The sequence below is a fragment of the Saccoglossus kowalevskii genome, chromosome 7, assembly GCF_978046115.1.
Source record: "Saccoglossus kowalevskii chromosome 7, keSacKowa6.1, whole genome shotgun sequence".
NCBI lineage: Eukaryota > Metazoa > Hemichordata > Enteropneusta > Harrimaniidae > Saccoglossus > Saccoglossus kowalevskii.
In genome coordinates this window covers 35,328,082-35,343,918 of record NC_140647.1, presented here as the reverse complement: position 1 = coordinate 35,343,918, position 15,837 = coordinate 35,328,082, and the positions used below count along the sequence as shown (strand labels likewise).

The 15,837-nt window shown below is 35.0% G+C and overlaps 3 protein-coding genes across 3 annotated transcripts in view; 1 reads left to right on the top strand and 2 right to left on the bottom strand.

The window, feature by feature from the left end:
- Positions 1 to 8,266, bottom strand: part of LOC144364048 (uncharacterized) — a 43,431-nt gene extending 35,165 nt beyond the window's left edge. Inside the window, exon 1 of the mRNA XM_078014348.2 lies at positions 7,998 to 8,266. The gene's annotated coding sequence lies outside the window, so the exon portion shown is untranslated. The remainder of the gene's footprint in view (positions 1 to 7,997) is intronic.
- Positions 8,267 to 8,343: 77 nt separating this feature from the next.
- Positions 8,344 to 15,837, top strand: part of LOC100375002 (E3 ubiquitin-protein ligase SIAH1) — a 33,116-nt gene continuing 25,622 nt past the window's right edge. Inside the window, exons 1-2 of the mRNA XM_002740674.4 lie at positions 8,344 to 8,434; positions 11,155 to 11,287. The gene's annotated coding sequence lies outside the window, so the exon portion shown is untranslated. The remainder of the gene's footprint in view (positions 8,435 to 11,154; positions 11,288 to 15,837) is intronic.
- On the bottom strand, positions 12,435 to 13,676 carry LOC144364049 (zinc finger protein 862-like). The gene has a single exon (XM_078014353.2). The coding sequence runs from the start codon at positions 13,674 to 13,676 to the stop codon at positions 12,435 to 12,437; it is 1,242 nt and encodes a 413-aa protein (XP_077870479.2).

The window sequence follows — 15,837 nt, the reverse complement described above, 5'->3', positions numbered from 1 at the left end:
AAAATAAATGATGTGCATCAGAAACCTGTTATGTCTAATATATGTACCAAGTTTGAACGAAATCCATCCATAAATGCTTGATATTCAATGATTTTTTAGCACAAAAATGGCCACCATTTGGCCATTTTGAATAGGGTCGTCAAACCAATATATCTGTCTATCTATGACATGATGTATAATGAATATTTAAAATTTGAACATAATCAGTGAAAGCAAGTCAGACATATGGCACAAGAACCATTCATTAAAACAAAATTGGCCGCCAGTCGGCCATTTTGAATCTAATCTGAAAAACAATATTATTTGCATTAAGGTCCCATAATGTCTAATGTATATACCAAGTTTGAACAAGATCCATCTGTAAACAGCCGAGATATGCTTGATTTTCATGATTTTTTAGCACAAAAATGGCCGCCATTCGGCCATCTTGAATCAGATCGTATAACAAAATGATGTGCATCAAGGTCCTATAATGTCCAACATATATAAAAGGTTTGAACAAAATCCATCTATAAACAGCCAGGAAATGCTGGATTTTGATGATTTTTTAGAACAAAAATGGCCACCATTCGGCCATTTTTAATAGAATCGTTGAACCAATATATATCTGTATATCTATGACATGATCCATAATGAATATTTAGAATTTGAACATAATCAGTCACAGCTAGTCAGAGATATGACACTAAAACCACATTCATTAAAACAAAATTGTCGCCAGTCGGCCATTTTGAATCTTATCTGAAAAACAAAATGATGTGCATCAAGGTCCTATAATGTCTAACGTATATACCAATTTTGAGCAAAACTCATCTGTAAACAGCCAAAAAATGCTTGATTTTGATGATTTTTAGCACAAAAATGGCCGCCATTTGGCCATCTTGAATCAGATTGTGAAACAAATTGACGTGCATATGTATAATATCATGTATGATGTATGTGTGAAGTTTGATTTGGATTGGTCCAGGCATTTCTAAGATACAGGTCTGGACGCACGCACGCACGCACGCACGCACGCACGGACACACAGAGGTCAAAAGATAAGTCCCCAAACGGGGACTAATAAATATGTGCAACATGACGTATAAGGTATATATAAAGTTTCAACATAATCATTCAGAGCATGTCAGAGATATACTGCCATTTTGAATTGGAGCTGTAAAACAAAATGACATGCATCCCTGATATATATATCCAATGTTTGTACAGAGTTCAAATGAAATTAGTCCATACACGAACAAGATCTGGTTGCAGAATAGCAGAAAATGCTTGATTCTGATGAATTTTCAACATTAAAATGGCCACCATTCAGCCATTTTGAATTGGATTGTCAAAAGAATACATGTTCATATGTGTGACAAGAGCTATAATATATATCTAAAGTTTGAACATGACAGGTCAAATATTGGCAGAAACATATGCAGTGTGTTTTATTTGATGATGTGCACATCATGTTACAGTGCTCCAATAGTGTTTGTGCACAGCTCCTTAGCACAAACTAAGATGTCAAAAATGTTCGCCCGCACTTAGTAAACATGCACAAATGCTTAGTACAAAAACTGTAATTATGAGCTAAATCGGACCCAGATTTTAGGACTCTACACCCTAAGCATGGGCTAACAATTTGTGTATGAATGGTTGGCTCAAGCTAAGCACCTACTAGAATGAATCATGGCAACAAACTATCATCATTTTATTCATTTGAAAGATTTACTATTATCATAATCATTCATACCAGTATGTCATTACTGATACGACAAGCAACGTCAGCATATCAAGAAATAATTAACTGACTATGTGACTTATATGACTATAAGGGGGAGAAAGTAGACAGCCAAATTGGGTTTGTAGCCGGCCGGTGGTCGGCTCTTAACGAAACCCCTGACATGAATAAGACATGGTTTCATGACGAGTTAGATATTTTCGAAAGACAATATAAATATCATGCATATGGGCTTCTAGAGCCATATCTCTTAAATGCTTTGACTAATTATATTCAAATTTGATATATTCGTTATACATCATGTTATATATATATATATATATATATATATATATATATATATATATATATATATATATATATATATATATATATATATAACTGCAAAAAATGACCTTCAGCAATCTGACTGAAAGATGTTTGTGAACAATAGACACTGTCTAACTGAGGGATAAGACTCTCTAGTACTCTTGAGATGAAATGTATGGAAAGGTAAGGGCATGATATTTTTTTTTACAATCTTTTTTATCTTAAATTTTTACATATTTTGTGTTTTTAACTAGTTCTGGGGTTGGATCAAATGCAACATTAAAATAGAAGCATCAGCTTGTTAAAACATTAGTGTATTTCATGTACTAGTACATATACATCACATACATCAGATATTGGACATTAGTGTATTTCATATACTAGTACATATACATCACATACATCAGATATTGGACATTAGTGTATTTCATATACTAGTACATATACATCACATACATCAGATATTGGACATTAGTGTATTTCATATACTAGTACATATACATCACATACATCAGATATTGGACATTAGTGTATTTCATATACTAGTACATATACATCACATACATCAGATATTGGACATTAGTGTATATCATATACTAGTACATATACATCACATACATCAGATATTGGACATTAGTGTATTTCATATACTAGTACATATACATCACATACATCAGATATTGGACATTAGTGTATTTCATATACTAGTACATATACATCACATACATCAGATATTGGACATTAGTGTATTTCATATACTAGTACATATACATCACATACATCAGATATTGGACATTAGTGTATTTCATAAACTAGTACATATACATCACATACATCAGATATTGGACATTAGTGTATTTCATATACTAGTACATATACATCACATACATCAGATATTGGACAAGGCATAACCTGTTTACTTGTCAGTGTGTATTAGTGTATTTCATATACTAGTACATATACATCACATACATCAGATATTGGACAAGGCATAACCTGTTTACTTGTCAGTGTCTGACCAAAGGTGGTAGGCAAAAGTGCCTGGGTTAATACAATACTAGAAATAATACATGAATATTTTCTTCTTGGATAAAATAAGTTATTAGTAACATTCTAGAAATGATAAAATAGTACTACGAGCATTACCGTCAGTGGTGACATGTTTTGACTCGAACTCGTACATGTAAATGGTTTTGCGTCTTGCCCAGTTATAGAAAACGTACGTTCAAGACATGGCCGTACACTTTTTGAAAACGTTCGAATGTAGGACGCTTTCACCTCGCTTTTCATAATAATAGACGGGGTATCACACCGCAGTCAATCATTAAAAAACATAATTCACTAATCTGGGCTCAACATCGAACGTTTGCTGTGAAATGCAGAAACTTTAATAATCGCTGTTGTGCAGTCACTTTAGATGCATCGCGCTCACTAGAAGCATAGCTGCCGTTCTATGCATATTTAAATCTAGTTCGATCACGGGCGAAATAATCTTACCGGCACTAAAACCACGATATACCCTCGCAATACTGCAGCTACTGGTGCGTTGTGAACAACCAACTTCCCGGGTGAGTATGATTTTGTACAATATTTGTACTGTCGGCGTCCGGGTGCGATAACTCAAAAAATAGGCTCGATCAAACAAAGTTTTTAATATGTACATGAACAATTTGGTTTACTTCTGTATTCATAAAAAAAATCAAAACCATCAATTAAAAATTATGTACAATATTACGCTAAAATAATGATGATGTGGTTATTTGGCACTCGACCGTCAACTACGAACACCATAAATAATGTTCTTGAACGAGAAGTCTGGTACGCGGTGTGTCCGAAAAAGGAACACACTGTGTCATACCCCGTCTATATTATAGTTTTACTAAATATGGCCGAAACCAAGGAAACAGGAAATCCCACGAGAAATGTGCACACGAGCCAAAACGAAAAAATGGTCAGTGGTGGCGCTGTTCAATACTTCTTATGCCGCTAATTCATAACTTACGGCTCAAAGGATACAATGCGTTTCAAATCAAATGTGGAATTAAATAATATAAGCGAATGGTACAGTCAGAATTGTGTACATATATAAGGTACATTTAGACATAGTTATTCAAAGTAAATGTATTTTATTGTCATTATTCAAATAAATCGTCAACATTTAAAAATTGTCATCCATCCTGGCTTATCTTACACTTATGCCTACCGCCTTTGGTCTGACTGGTATATACAAAATGCAACCAAAAATGTCAAATTAGTAAGAAGAAAGCTGAAAGTCAGTACGATTTTACACACTGATATTGAAAACCCAAAGTGCAGACAGTTACTTCTGAGTTCAAAATGCACATTAAATACTACTATCTCCGACAGGTATTGAATCGTTGATCATTGGTGGAACTCACACTTACACTTATTGAAGTGTGAAAATTGCTACAATCAAAACATGCTTGACAGAAAGTCCTTCCTCTGGAGACTGTATCATTGCCAATTTTGGAGAGTTGATCTATACACAGGAATTGTTTCAATAAGGAATTATTCAAATTTGTTGATTAGCAGATAAAAATGCATTTTTTGAGCAGAATATTTTTATATTAACCTAACAAAAAACAAGTTTCCCATGTTTCTCAACATACAAATTAACTGTGTGATCCAAATTAAACAAAAAAATATGAAGGCCAAATATATATTTTTTTTTTAAGAACATGAATTCAATCAAATGGTATTATACCCTATATATAAAATATGTTTTTGAATTTAAGTCCCTCACCCCCTTGGCTATTATCACTGATATTTTGTCGCCGGAATGATTTACATCGCCAATCTTGGTTTCCCGGGTGACTCACTAACCGATTATCAAAAAATCATAGAAGATTTGGTGAAAACCGGTCATTTTTGGCATTAACGTATTTTCGCTCAGAAATGCAAGGGCGATAAGACTCGATTTTCAAGGATGCAGGTTGTTTGAATTGGACTGTTTCTTTTGTTTCAAGTTCATTGTGAATCTAGAAACATAACAACGTTATTTTTTTAGCGAATATAGAAAATGTTCTGCTTCAGTACAGGATTTTGATATGCCAATCAAGCAATTTTAACAATTTCGTACTGGAGCGTCCCCTATATAAATAGTCCTCTTCTCTCCAAAAATTGACAATGGTACTACCGGTAACCCAAAATGGACTTTCTGTTCAGTGCGTCTTTGATTGTAGCAATGTTTACGACACTGTACGAAAATACGCACACTCATAAATTTGGCAACATTCACTTGGGCTTTTTAGGATAGGGGGAATAGAGGCAAATGGATGGAAATATCAGTTACATCACTCATGAAGATTGATGATTCGATCACAATTGCTGGCATGGATAGCTTTATTTTAATCGTGTTCATTTCTATGCAATATGTCTACACTTGCGATTCTCAATTTCTATGTGTAAAATCATATCGCTGCTGTGGACGGCGACGGCTGACAGATTGTTTTGGTTCTGCGGCTCTCTTGGCATGGGCAACTGACTTTTACCTTTCTTGTTTTTACTATTCTGATGTGTTCTTGGTCGCTTTTTGTATATATCAGTCAGACACTGACTGTTAGTAAACTGGCCGGAACATAATCAACATGGGATTCTGAAGGCCCCAGAGATAGCGTCATCACACAGCATTAATGAATGAAATTTACATTACAATCTTATACTTCTGAACAGTCCAATATTTATGCTGGAGAACAAAGTACACAAAGTACTGTCTATACCTATTTAACCGTTGTTGATTTTTGTACAAAATTCCAAGAACACAAAACAAACAACTGGCAATAATCGACAAAACAAAAATCAACTGCTGAGTACACTACACAATAGTCAAATCAGTAAGAATAAGTTACTGTGGACCTCATGGTCAATGTAAATACAAAATGTCAGTGAATACAAGATTTATAAAAAACAAGCATTGATTTGCATAGTTCCTGTTTAGTATTAGCTGTATACGTTGTAAATTTTTCAGTACAAGTAACATGTAGAAATGAAAGATCAATGTTTTTTTAACACTAACACAGATTATAGATTGTGTTACTGTCAGTATAGCACTTACGTGGAAACTTTGAACTAAATTGGACTATATCTTACAGAGGAAATAGCATGAAAGAAAAACGTAGTCAGTCGGGTATTGTTGTATTGTAAGTAACTCCAAAAGAAATATTGCTTGCACCCTAACCTAATATGCAAGGTCATCATACAAAGTTTGATTGAAAATGCCCTATTCAACTTTGAACTGAATCAGGCCATATCGCCCTATTCAGCTCCAAAAACAGGGTCGGACATGTGATTTTATGTTTTTTTTTGACAAATAATGGCCACCATTTCAACAAATTTGATCAAATCTCAAGATTACCTTTGACATTAATAAAATACAAACAGCACAGTTTATGTACCAGTACTGCAAAAATCTTCTCCAAACTTCTTTCACAAATTTCTTTCATACTAATAGAACAATTCACAATCACAACACTCGCCAAAAAAATCAAATTCATTTCTTCTATCATAAATCTCAAAAATCTGACTTTAATATCAAAAGACATGGAATGAAACTTTTGAATAACATGCCTACTGAGTTAAGAAACTTAAACAACTTACAACTGATAAAATATAAATATAAGAAATCCCTCACTGCTAGCTATTGATATAAAATATAATGTTTAAAATAATTAATATTTACTTATTTCATATTGTTAATTTTATTTTGTATGTTCTTTATTTATATTTTTAAGTGCTATATTTTGTATATGGAACAAAACATATGTTACTATTGTTTAATTGATTTCAGTATACTTTTATTATTGCCACAAATTGAGGTGTTAACAATAAAAGCTTTTAGCTTCTAGTTAATTTCCTTCACATGCCACAAAATTTTCTGTAGTATTGTATTTTTTTCTCTATTTTATTGTGAGAAATAAATGATTGATTGATTGATTGATTGAAAGCATGTTGTTGTGTTACCTTACCCATGAACAAACTTTGAACTGAATCAGGCCATATCTTTCAGAGGAATCAGCACAAAAAAACAAAAACAAAATGGCTGTGAGTCGACCATCTTGTACCGAATCTCAAAAAAAAAGTGAGATGCACTTATAACCCAATATGCATGATCACCATATAAAGTTTGATTGAAATCACCCTGTTTAGCTCCATTATTATGGCAAGGAAAAAAAATGTTTGTTTTTTTTGTCTACGCTATATACTTAATTCGTTTTTTTTATGGGTATTTTTGTTTTTAATACATGTATGTATTAAAATATGTATACCCATTAAAATTATCAAAACTTCAATGATTTTGGATTTATTGAAAAAATAGCTGAAATGTTGTGACATTGTCTAATTGGTGGTGGAGGCAGGCCAAGCCAGTTTATAAAATAGTGAACACAAATTTTCGTAAATATTACTGACAGCGAACGATGTCCATCGCGAAGTGCATTTCAAAAACATATTAAGTATATATAATACAACAAATTCATGTCTTTGTGAAATGCATAGTATTGAATAATATTAACAATGATACAAAAAGAGACAAAAAATTAAAACTGCATCATAATTTTTCAATTCTCCCTGGTGTGAGAAAAAAATCACTTTTTTTTAGCTACTTGTGTGAAACATCCCAACTTCAATGCGATTTGCATATCAATACTGTCTACACAGACAGTTCCAGGGGCATGAATTCACTAAAAACTTTACCCGGAAGTAAATTCAAATAATTCAAAAAAGTATACGTGTGTTAAAATAGGGGTTGTTGAGTGTAAAGTTTGTCCGAAACATTTACCTATTTGCTGTCACCCTTTTACAACATAGACACATTAATTTTCAAAATTAGAAGTTTACCAGACTATTTAGTCCGCTTCTTGACAACGGCGCGCGCAAAGAGCGCGGTCAAAAAAAACATGTCAAAGCATGAAAGACAAAAGAATAACATAGTCCACTGAATACTTACCCATTATAAGAATCTCTCATCTAACATATTGAGCCTCTGAGAAATATTGGACATGAACTTTATAGTTGACGTATTGCAACTTCCGTTTCGTCGTCTGTCGTAGACTCTATGTAGTTACAGATCACTTGCAATAAACAGTTATTCCGTTTACAGTTGCAGATGTTATATTCGTTTGACTGCAGATTTCAAGTCTTAAAACGGAAAACAGCTTACTATTTTCTCCCAAACATATACCTTTGCTGTAAAACATGGGATCGGTGACTTTTGTGGCTAATGCACCTTTTCTGGTAAAAATGGTTTCTCCCTGCGTAGTACGTCACCACTTCCTGTGCATTTCGCTCCATGTTGTTGCGCTGTTCGCTGGGAGGATTGTATGGAAAGCTTCTTGTCATGTTTTGGTTGTGAAATTTACCGATTTCTGATGGTATTTCAACAAGGTGAGTTTTATAGACACTTGCTATTGTTCGGCACGTCGACGATTACATGTAGGAATCATTTACTAGTGGCCTACAAGCTGGAAAACGCAAGATTAGTACTTCTTTCCAGCGTGAGAAAGTGTAGATGTATCAACGGATGCCTATATTGATATATTCACAGTGACAGCAGGCATGGAAACTGACCCAAATTTGCTCTCTTGCTGCAAATGAATTAAAAAATATAGTATTTACTTTGCCTTGAAATGATCTTGTAGAATGTTTTTCGATGAATGGTGATAGCAATGCTTGATTTAATTTCTATATTTTTTGTTTAAATAAACTGAAATATTGCTATTTTTATGCGTCGTGGTCGTGGAACAAAAGTGTTGTGTTCGATTGTTTTTGTGAGGCCAAGGCCGACACACTATACCGGTTATTATACCATTTAAATATATACTGTACCTAACAAGGTTCTACATATTTAGTACCATTCATATAAAAATACTTCACTCGCTGATAAATTAATATTTTTGTTGTTCTTTCATTGATTCGTTTCTTGATGTTTTTTCACTTTCAGAAATTTAAAATGGTAAAAATAATAATAATTAATAAATAATAAAGCTAAAAATTGTGTGTGATTTTCACTCTAGGGTTTATATTGCTATAATTTAACATATGTCTCTTTCATATCATGAACATTGCTTTTTGGTCTATTAATTACTGTTCTGCATAACTGCCCCTCCCCTACCCACATCATCTCTATTCTACCTCTCACAAGCAACACAAAACAGCACACTGCCCAACATTCAAGCATTCATCACATTCACATCGCCCAGCTATCGCAGTCGCATCTTCAATTTTTTCCATTTGTATCACCCATTTGGACACCCTCACATTTCTTATTTTCGTTGCGCTTTTTACTACTCTAGAGTCGGTATTGAATAGATTGATTGGTAATTTTTCTTTTAAAGAAATGATCAGGTATATACATTGACAATCATAAAAGTTAGGCAGCGATGTCTGTGTTTTTCCCTGGTAGTTTTAGGGTCAACACTGCGGTACCTACAATTTGAAATGCAAATTGTGTGATGGAATGATAATGCGCCACCTCGATGCAAACAATAGTTACCGTGAAAGCGATAAATGTGAGGCTTTAATGTGTGAACCTAATGTATGATGCAAATGTGAAAATACTGACATGGTCTGGGTTAGCCATACTTTAGCTGGCTGCATGACCACTCAAACACCACCATAAAGCACTTTCACATTATAATTTGTATACAAGGCTAACACAGTGGGAAGCTACCTAATTTATTAAACTTATAAGTTTCATAAATCTGATGTCGTATACATTTGTATGTATGGTTCACAAATTCTTTGTGTATTCCATTAGCATTTAGGAACAATGTTCTTTAAAAACAATATATTTATATTTTCAATATATTTATGACTACATAAACACATTGGCAACATTTTAACTAAATTTTAGAGTATGTAGGTCATTCTGTCCATCAGCAAGCCCTAATCCTAACTCTAACCTGACCCCCTACCCTCCTTACCATCTTACAAATTGTATAGGCCTCTAGTCATCTAGAAGGGCATATACAACTGAATAAGGGGGCTGGGGGTAATGTTGTACCCTCGAAATGTTTTTCAGGCATTCCAAATTGTCAATTAACTTCAATACACAGCAATATTTATAAAATGACTTAGCTTGCCATGCTTGCTTTCATTATTTGTAGCTTATTAAAGAGAAAATTTTGATTTTGCAGTTTTTAATCCACAGCATGTGTCACTCTGTGCGTCTCCACTTGTGTCTCTGACATACCTTCACAAATCACATATATTGGCTGATATCTGCACTCGTTTTCATGATTTATCTTCAAGATGGCCAAGTAGTGGTCATTTTAATGATGAAAATTCTTCAAGCATTTTTGCCAATCTGAAGCCATATCTCGGTTGTGTATGGACAAAGTACAAATAACAGAAATTATGGGACCTTAATGAATGTCATTTTGTTTCTAAGATTGGGCTCAAAATGATCAACTTGCAGTCATTTTTATTTAGCAATGGCCATATCTTTCAGATGCTTTGACAGATCATTTTTAAACTTGATATATACATCATGCATCATGTCACACATATGCTCATGTATTCATTGACATTATGACAATTTAAATGGCCGAATGGTACCCATTTTAATGAAAAAATTCAAGCATTTACAGCCTTTGTGGAACAATATTTTTGTCATGTGTTTCATTCCAACTTAGTACAAACATTTTCAAAATGACTGACAAAATCTCAGTTGTGTTTGGGCAGATTTGGTTTAAACTTGGTACGTACATTGAGCACAATGGCACCTTGATTTTATTTTTTGGATCCAGTTTAATATGTCAACTAACTGCCATTTCAAAGAATCAAGTTACAGATCACATTTCAGACATGTCTGGTCAGGTCAAGTTCACTTCAGGTCATATATTCTGGAAATGAATTTCAGTTATTATTTATTGATTGAATCAAACTTTGTCTGTATAATGAACATCATAGAGCTTGAAGCATGTAATTTTGTTTCTTGATTGGATTCTTAATCCCTGATTGGACACCATATTGTTTTATGTTGTTCAATCACCGTAACACTGACATGTCTTTCCTATGCAAATTATTCATGTAATTTCTCACACTATCTCAGAATGCAAACAGGTACTATGACATTGACAATTACTTGTTTCTCTTGATTTTAGTCAAGCTTGCCGAGTTCCACCTGTACACCCGGACTGTGTCCTACAAGACTGTCAAGCTGCGCTTGTGTAATTCGTCTTTATTAAGTGTTGGTGAATTGTAGATTTTGCTGCTGTATGGCACTGTTGTGTTCAGGTTTGTTCCTTATTTTATGTGTTTTAAAATTTGATAGTAAATCTACCGAGTAAATATAATGTACCGGTACAGTGTTTCGTCTAGGATGAAACCATGAGGGGGGATTGTCCCCCTTTGGTGTAAAAATTTAGGGGGACTTCACTTTGTCAAGGGGGATTGGAAATTGATGACAAAACAGATTTTGCTATTAACACCTATTACGGGTATTGTATTTTTTATTAAAGTTGGGAGTATAATGGTCAAAGTATTATTAACATAATTGTACATGTCTATCTAAAACTGAGAGTGAATTCAAGACAATACTATATTGTACCAAATGACGTTATAATATGCAAATACAGTAAACCTATCTGAAATGCACTGAAGATTATTATTAGTTATTAGTTACTAATAACTACAGTTCCTGTGCTGCATCATGGCTAAACAGTAATTGAATTTGTGCATGGTCAATAAAATATTTTCACCCTCATCAGTCAGAGTGACTTAATGTAAATATATTTGCTACACAATATACAATAAACATAAAAGGATATGTTGGAATTATGAATATCATGGGTAAGTATATTAATGTTTCTATTCAAATAATAATTATAATGATGTCATCATATTAAGAACAATTTTCATGGACCAACTTAAGTTATAAAATTATTTAACTGAGAAAAAATTGGATAATAATAAACCATTAGTCAAACATTTTATATTCATTGTATCAAATATAAATAATTTCATTAAATTAGTATGGCAAACACAATATAAATTGTGATTACACAATATTATGAGATTTTTGAACCACTGATTTTTTATTTGCCTGCAATATCTAGGTAGAAATATGCTAATTTATCTTGTATCAAAAATGATTATCATTCTATTTGCAAATTTTCTCATCATGATGAAAATACTGAAACTCAATCAATTGTGTACCACTGTTGTGCTGATATATTTGATCAATGCTCTGAAGCGGAGAAAAACAGTCAGCCAAACTGAACGAAACAAGCTGAACGATTCAAACAAAAACAGAGCTGTAACATAGTTGGAATGATTGACAGGTGAACGTAAACACGCAAAAGTTTGCAACATTTTATCTTTTGATCGTGCCGACTAGAAATTTAGGCACGTTGAATTGGCAACGCAACCGGTCAAAACAAATTTATTCTTTCAGGAATATGCGCCGCGATTTTTGGATTCTCCACTGGCGAAGCGATTCCTCATAATCAAAATCCTTGAGTGGGGGACCTTCAATCAGAATGGTCATCAGGCGATTCAATGCGCGCTCCTCAATTCTATTGCGTAAGCACGTTTTGATTTTATTCTGGGCTGAGAAGCCCCTCTCGCAAATAGCCGTGTTAACTGGCAGCGTAACGGCAATCTTCGCTAAGGTGATCAAATTTGGCACTGTTTGACGGTGATTGTTGTTTATGAGTTTCCACAACAATGATAGATTATCACGTGGATAAGCTTGTTGTAGGACGAGCTTTTTCACAACGGACCATTCGTGTCGGGTCTCATCAGGGGCAATGATCGGGTCGCAGGGCTTTCCTTGACTGTCGTACTTCGTCTCGCCATAATGACAAATCAGTACTTCGATTCTATCATTGCCGTGGTGGGAGAGTTCGTCACGCATTGCGAAAACATCAAATGCCGATACTACACTGGTACTATCATTTGGAAAACGACTTTCGATGTTCTTGATAAGATTATCGAGGAATTCCTGTTTGGTCTTCTCAACATAATCAACGTGTTGACGATTTTGTAGTTTGTGTCCCATAAGCTCGCCGTCTTCATTGATCTGCTCTTTTAATTGGGCTTCATAATATCCATGCAGAGATCCACTACGTACATCTTTCAGTTGCTGGACTGTCGTGTCTACGGTAGGTTTAATTGCCGCGACGTCTAAACTGTCCTTTTGAAATATTAAGTTCAGTTTAGTTACAATTGGAATGACATCCATCAAAAGCCATGTTATGGCGACGAACTTGTATTGTGTCAGTTGATTATGTAAACCAACCCCTTTTGGATCTTTATGTAGAACACTTTGATCGAAGTACGTAACAAGTGCGTTCCATGATCGGTAGACTGTTTGCAAAGAATCGTAAAATGCAAACCAGTGCACTGCATGAATCTCCTTTATCTTCAGCTCGGGGCTATCAAGAATTTTCTCCATCCCCTTAAATCGTGATGAACGGAGTGAAGACTGCTTAAAATAATAAAACAAACTGGTGAGAATTCCTCTGTACTGCTTTAAATATTCAACACCGCCGGCTGCTTGGCTGGTACATAGCGCAAGTCGGTGAGTGACGCAATGAATATTTATTAAAAATGGATTTGTTCCTTTTAGCTTGGCACTAACTAACTCCATTACCGATGCTCCGTCACTTCCCAGGCCCATCATTTTTCTAGCATCGAGTTCTCTTTGCTGCACTGCGACGACAGTTTGACGGTAATTGATACCGCATTTTTTTCAAGGAGGTGATAATTACTGAGGAAATGAGATTCCACATCGAATCCTTCATTTACCATACGTCTGTATGGATGCTGAACATAACACAGCTCTGAATACGTTTCGAGACTTTAGTTATTATAACGTTGCTAATTGTTTGCTGTAAGTATTCGGCTGTCGCTGATGACTGATAGGTAGCATTACCGCCAACCTGCAAGTTGCCAACATGTTCTCAACCAGACTCGTGCAATAACTCTAATAACGAAGAATATTTATCGGTAGAAATAGCCTCTTTAGCTAACCAATATACGGTTTTCATTGCTTGCTTTTTGGTAAAGACGGTAGAGACGGCTGCTTCTGTGTCCGCTCGCATTATCGTAGCTTTTACAGCTTCCAAATGCAAAGCGCTGCTGGCGTGTCGTGCAACAGTCGATGTGCGGTAGTTTTTACAACCGTCGGCGTCAGTGAATGGGTTTCGCTTTCCAGATTTGAGACATATTCTGCACTTCATGCCTGTGCCATCTTTCGGTTGTTCCAGCCATTCAGACCATCCCGGTTTATTGAGCCATGACCACTGGAAATTACTTTGCTTTCCCCTTTTAGCAGGTGGCGACGACGGGTCTACACATGACTCCAGATCGAGCGGTCCTACAGCGTTGTCAGAAAAATAATCCACATGACCGTAATGCCATAGCTGTGATGAAGGATGGAAAGAAAGTAGCAAGTTTATGACATGATGTCTCAAAAGTGCTAGCTCCCGTTCACAGTCAGCTGGCATCAGTGTTGCTGGGTGTATATGATAGAGAGTACGGTAGTTGTGCAACCAAATTTGCCGAGTTCGCAATTTTTCGCCGATAAAAAAATAACTAAGCAAAAACTCAGTTTTTCAGCATTTTTGTAATAAAGACATTATTCTCTATCAATAATCTGCCCAAAATAGGAACATTTCTACTAATTCTTGTGTTTTTTCGACGTTTTTCGAAAAACCTACGATTAGGCTGTGAAAGTAGAACATTCAGGAGGGGGTGAAACAGAAGAGCATCACCAGGCGATGGACGCTTTTTGGCAACGACCGCAAACGTATCCGTGTCCAGCCATTGGTTGGCCACGTAGAGGTCAAAATACGCGTTCTATTTTTACGCGTTAAGTATGGATTATTGCAATATTGGATTCATTGTGAATGAAGAGAAAGCAGAATGTGTGCGCTACATGCTGCATGGTTCATTGCGTCATTAAGTTCCAATGAGTTTTTACGTAAAAACACAAACAAAACTGCCCTTTTCAGGGCCACCACACAATCCAAAAGAGAACTGCCGTAACAAACACACTATTTAAATAAATCAAACTCGTTCGTTTTTGACAAATAAAACTTTATTGTTGACCTCATTCTTGACTAAAAATCACCCTGGGCGTTTAACCAAGGATGTCCCTAACATGTAACTTTTGTGAAAACAAGGGGGTGGGCGCTTGCCCAGGGAGGGGCACGTGCCCGGGGTAATACAGTACCTCTGTTGGAGGGAACATTTGTATATTATATACACAAGTACTCACAAGTGTCAGCAACAGTTGCATATTTAGGACTTCATATCATTTATTTTTTTCCTGATTTTAGAAATATACATGTAATTACAGCTAGAATAGTATCCATCTTAGCCTAATTGAGGCTCTGATTGATACAGAACTCTATGGAATAAGAATAAATTGATTGCGTTTTCTAACAAAACAAAACCAAAAGGCCATTTTCAGGGCTATCGCATCCTCCCAAAAGAGAGATACGTACCAATCATCACATGATTATATTATATTCACACAGAAGTAATAAACTGTCACATATTCTCAACACAACTGTCAAATTTCTTTGACTTTTTGCAGTGTATGAAATTTGTCAAAATAGTTTACCAGACTACAAATTTATGTTTTCACTATTTTATTCATTTTCAATCTTTTCACTACATTCCATTCAATCATTGTCACTGCAGTGACTTTCATTCAAGTTAGAAAAGTCTGATCTATAATCTGAGTGAGCATCTACATCAGCCAATCTAGTAACATTGGAGGCCTCCACTACTTCCTGTTCCTCTTGAGCAGTGTTTACTCTAGGACGCGCGATTGG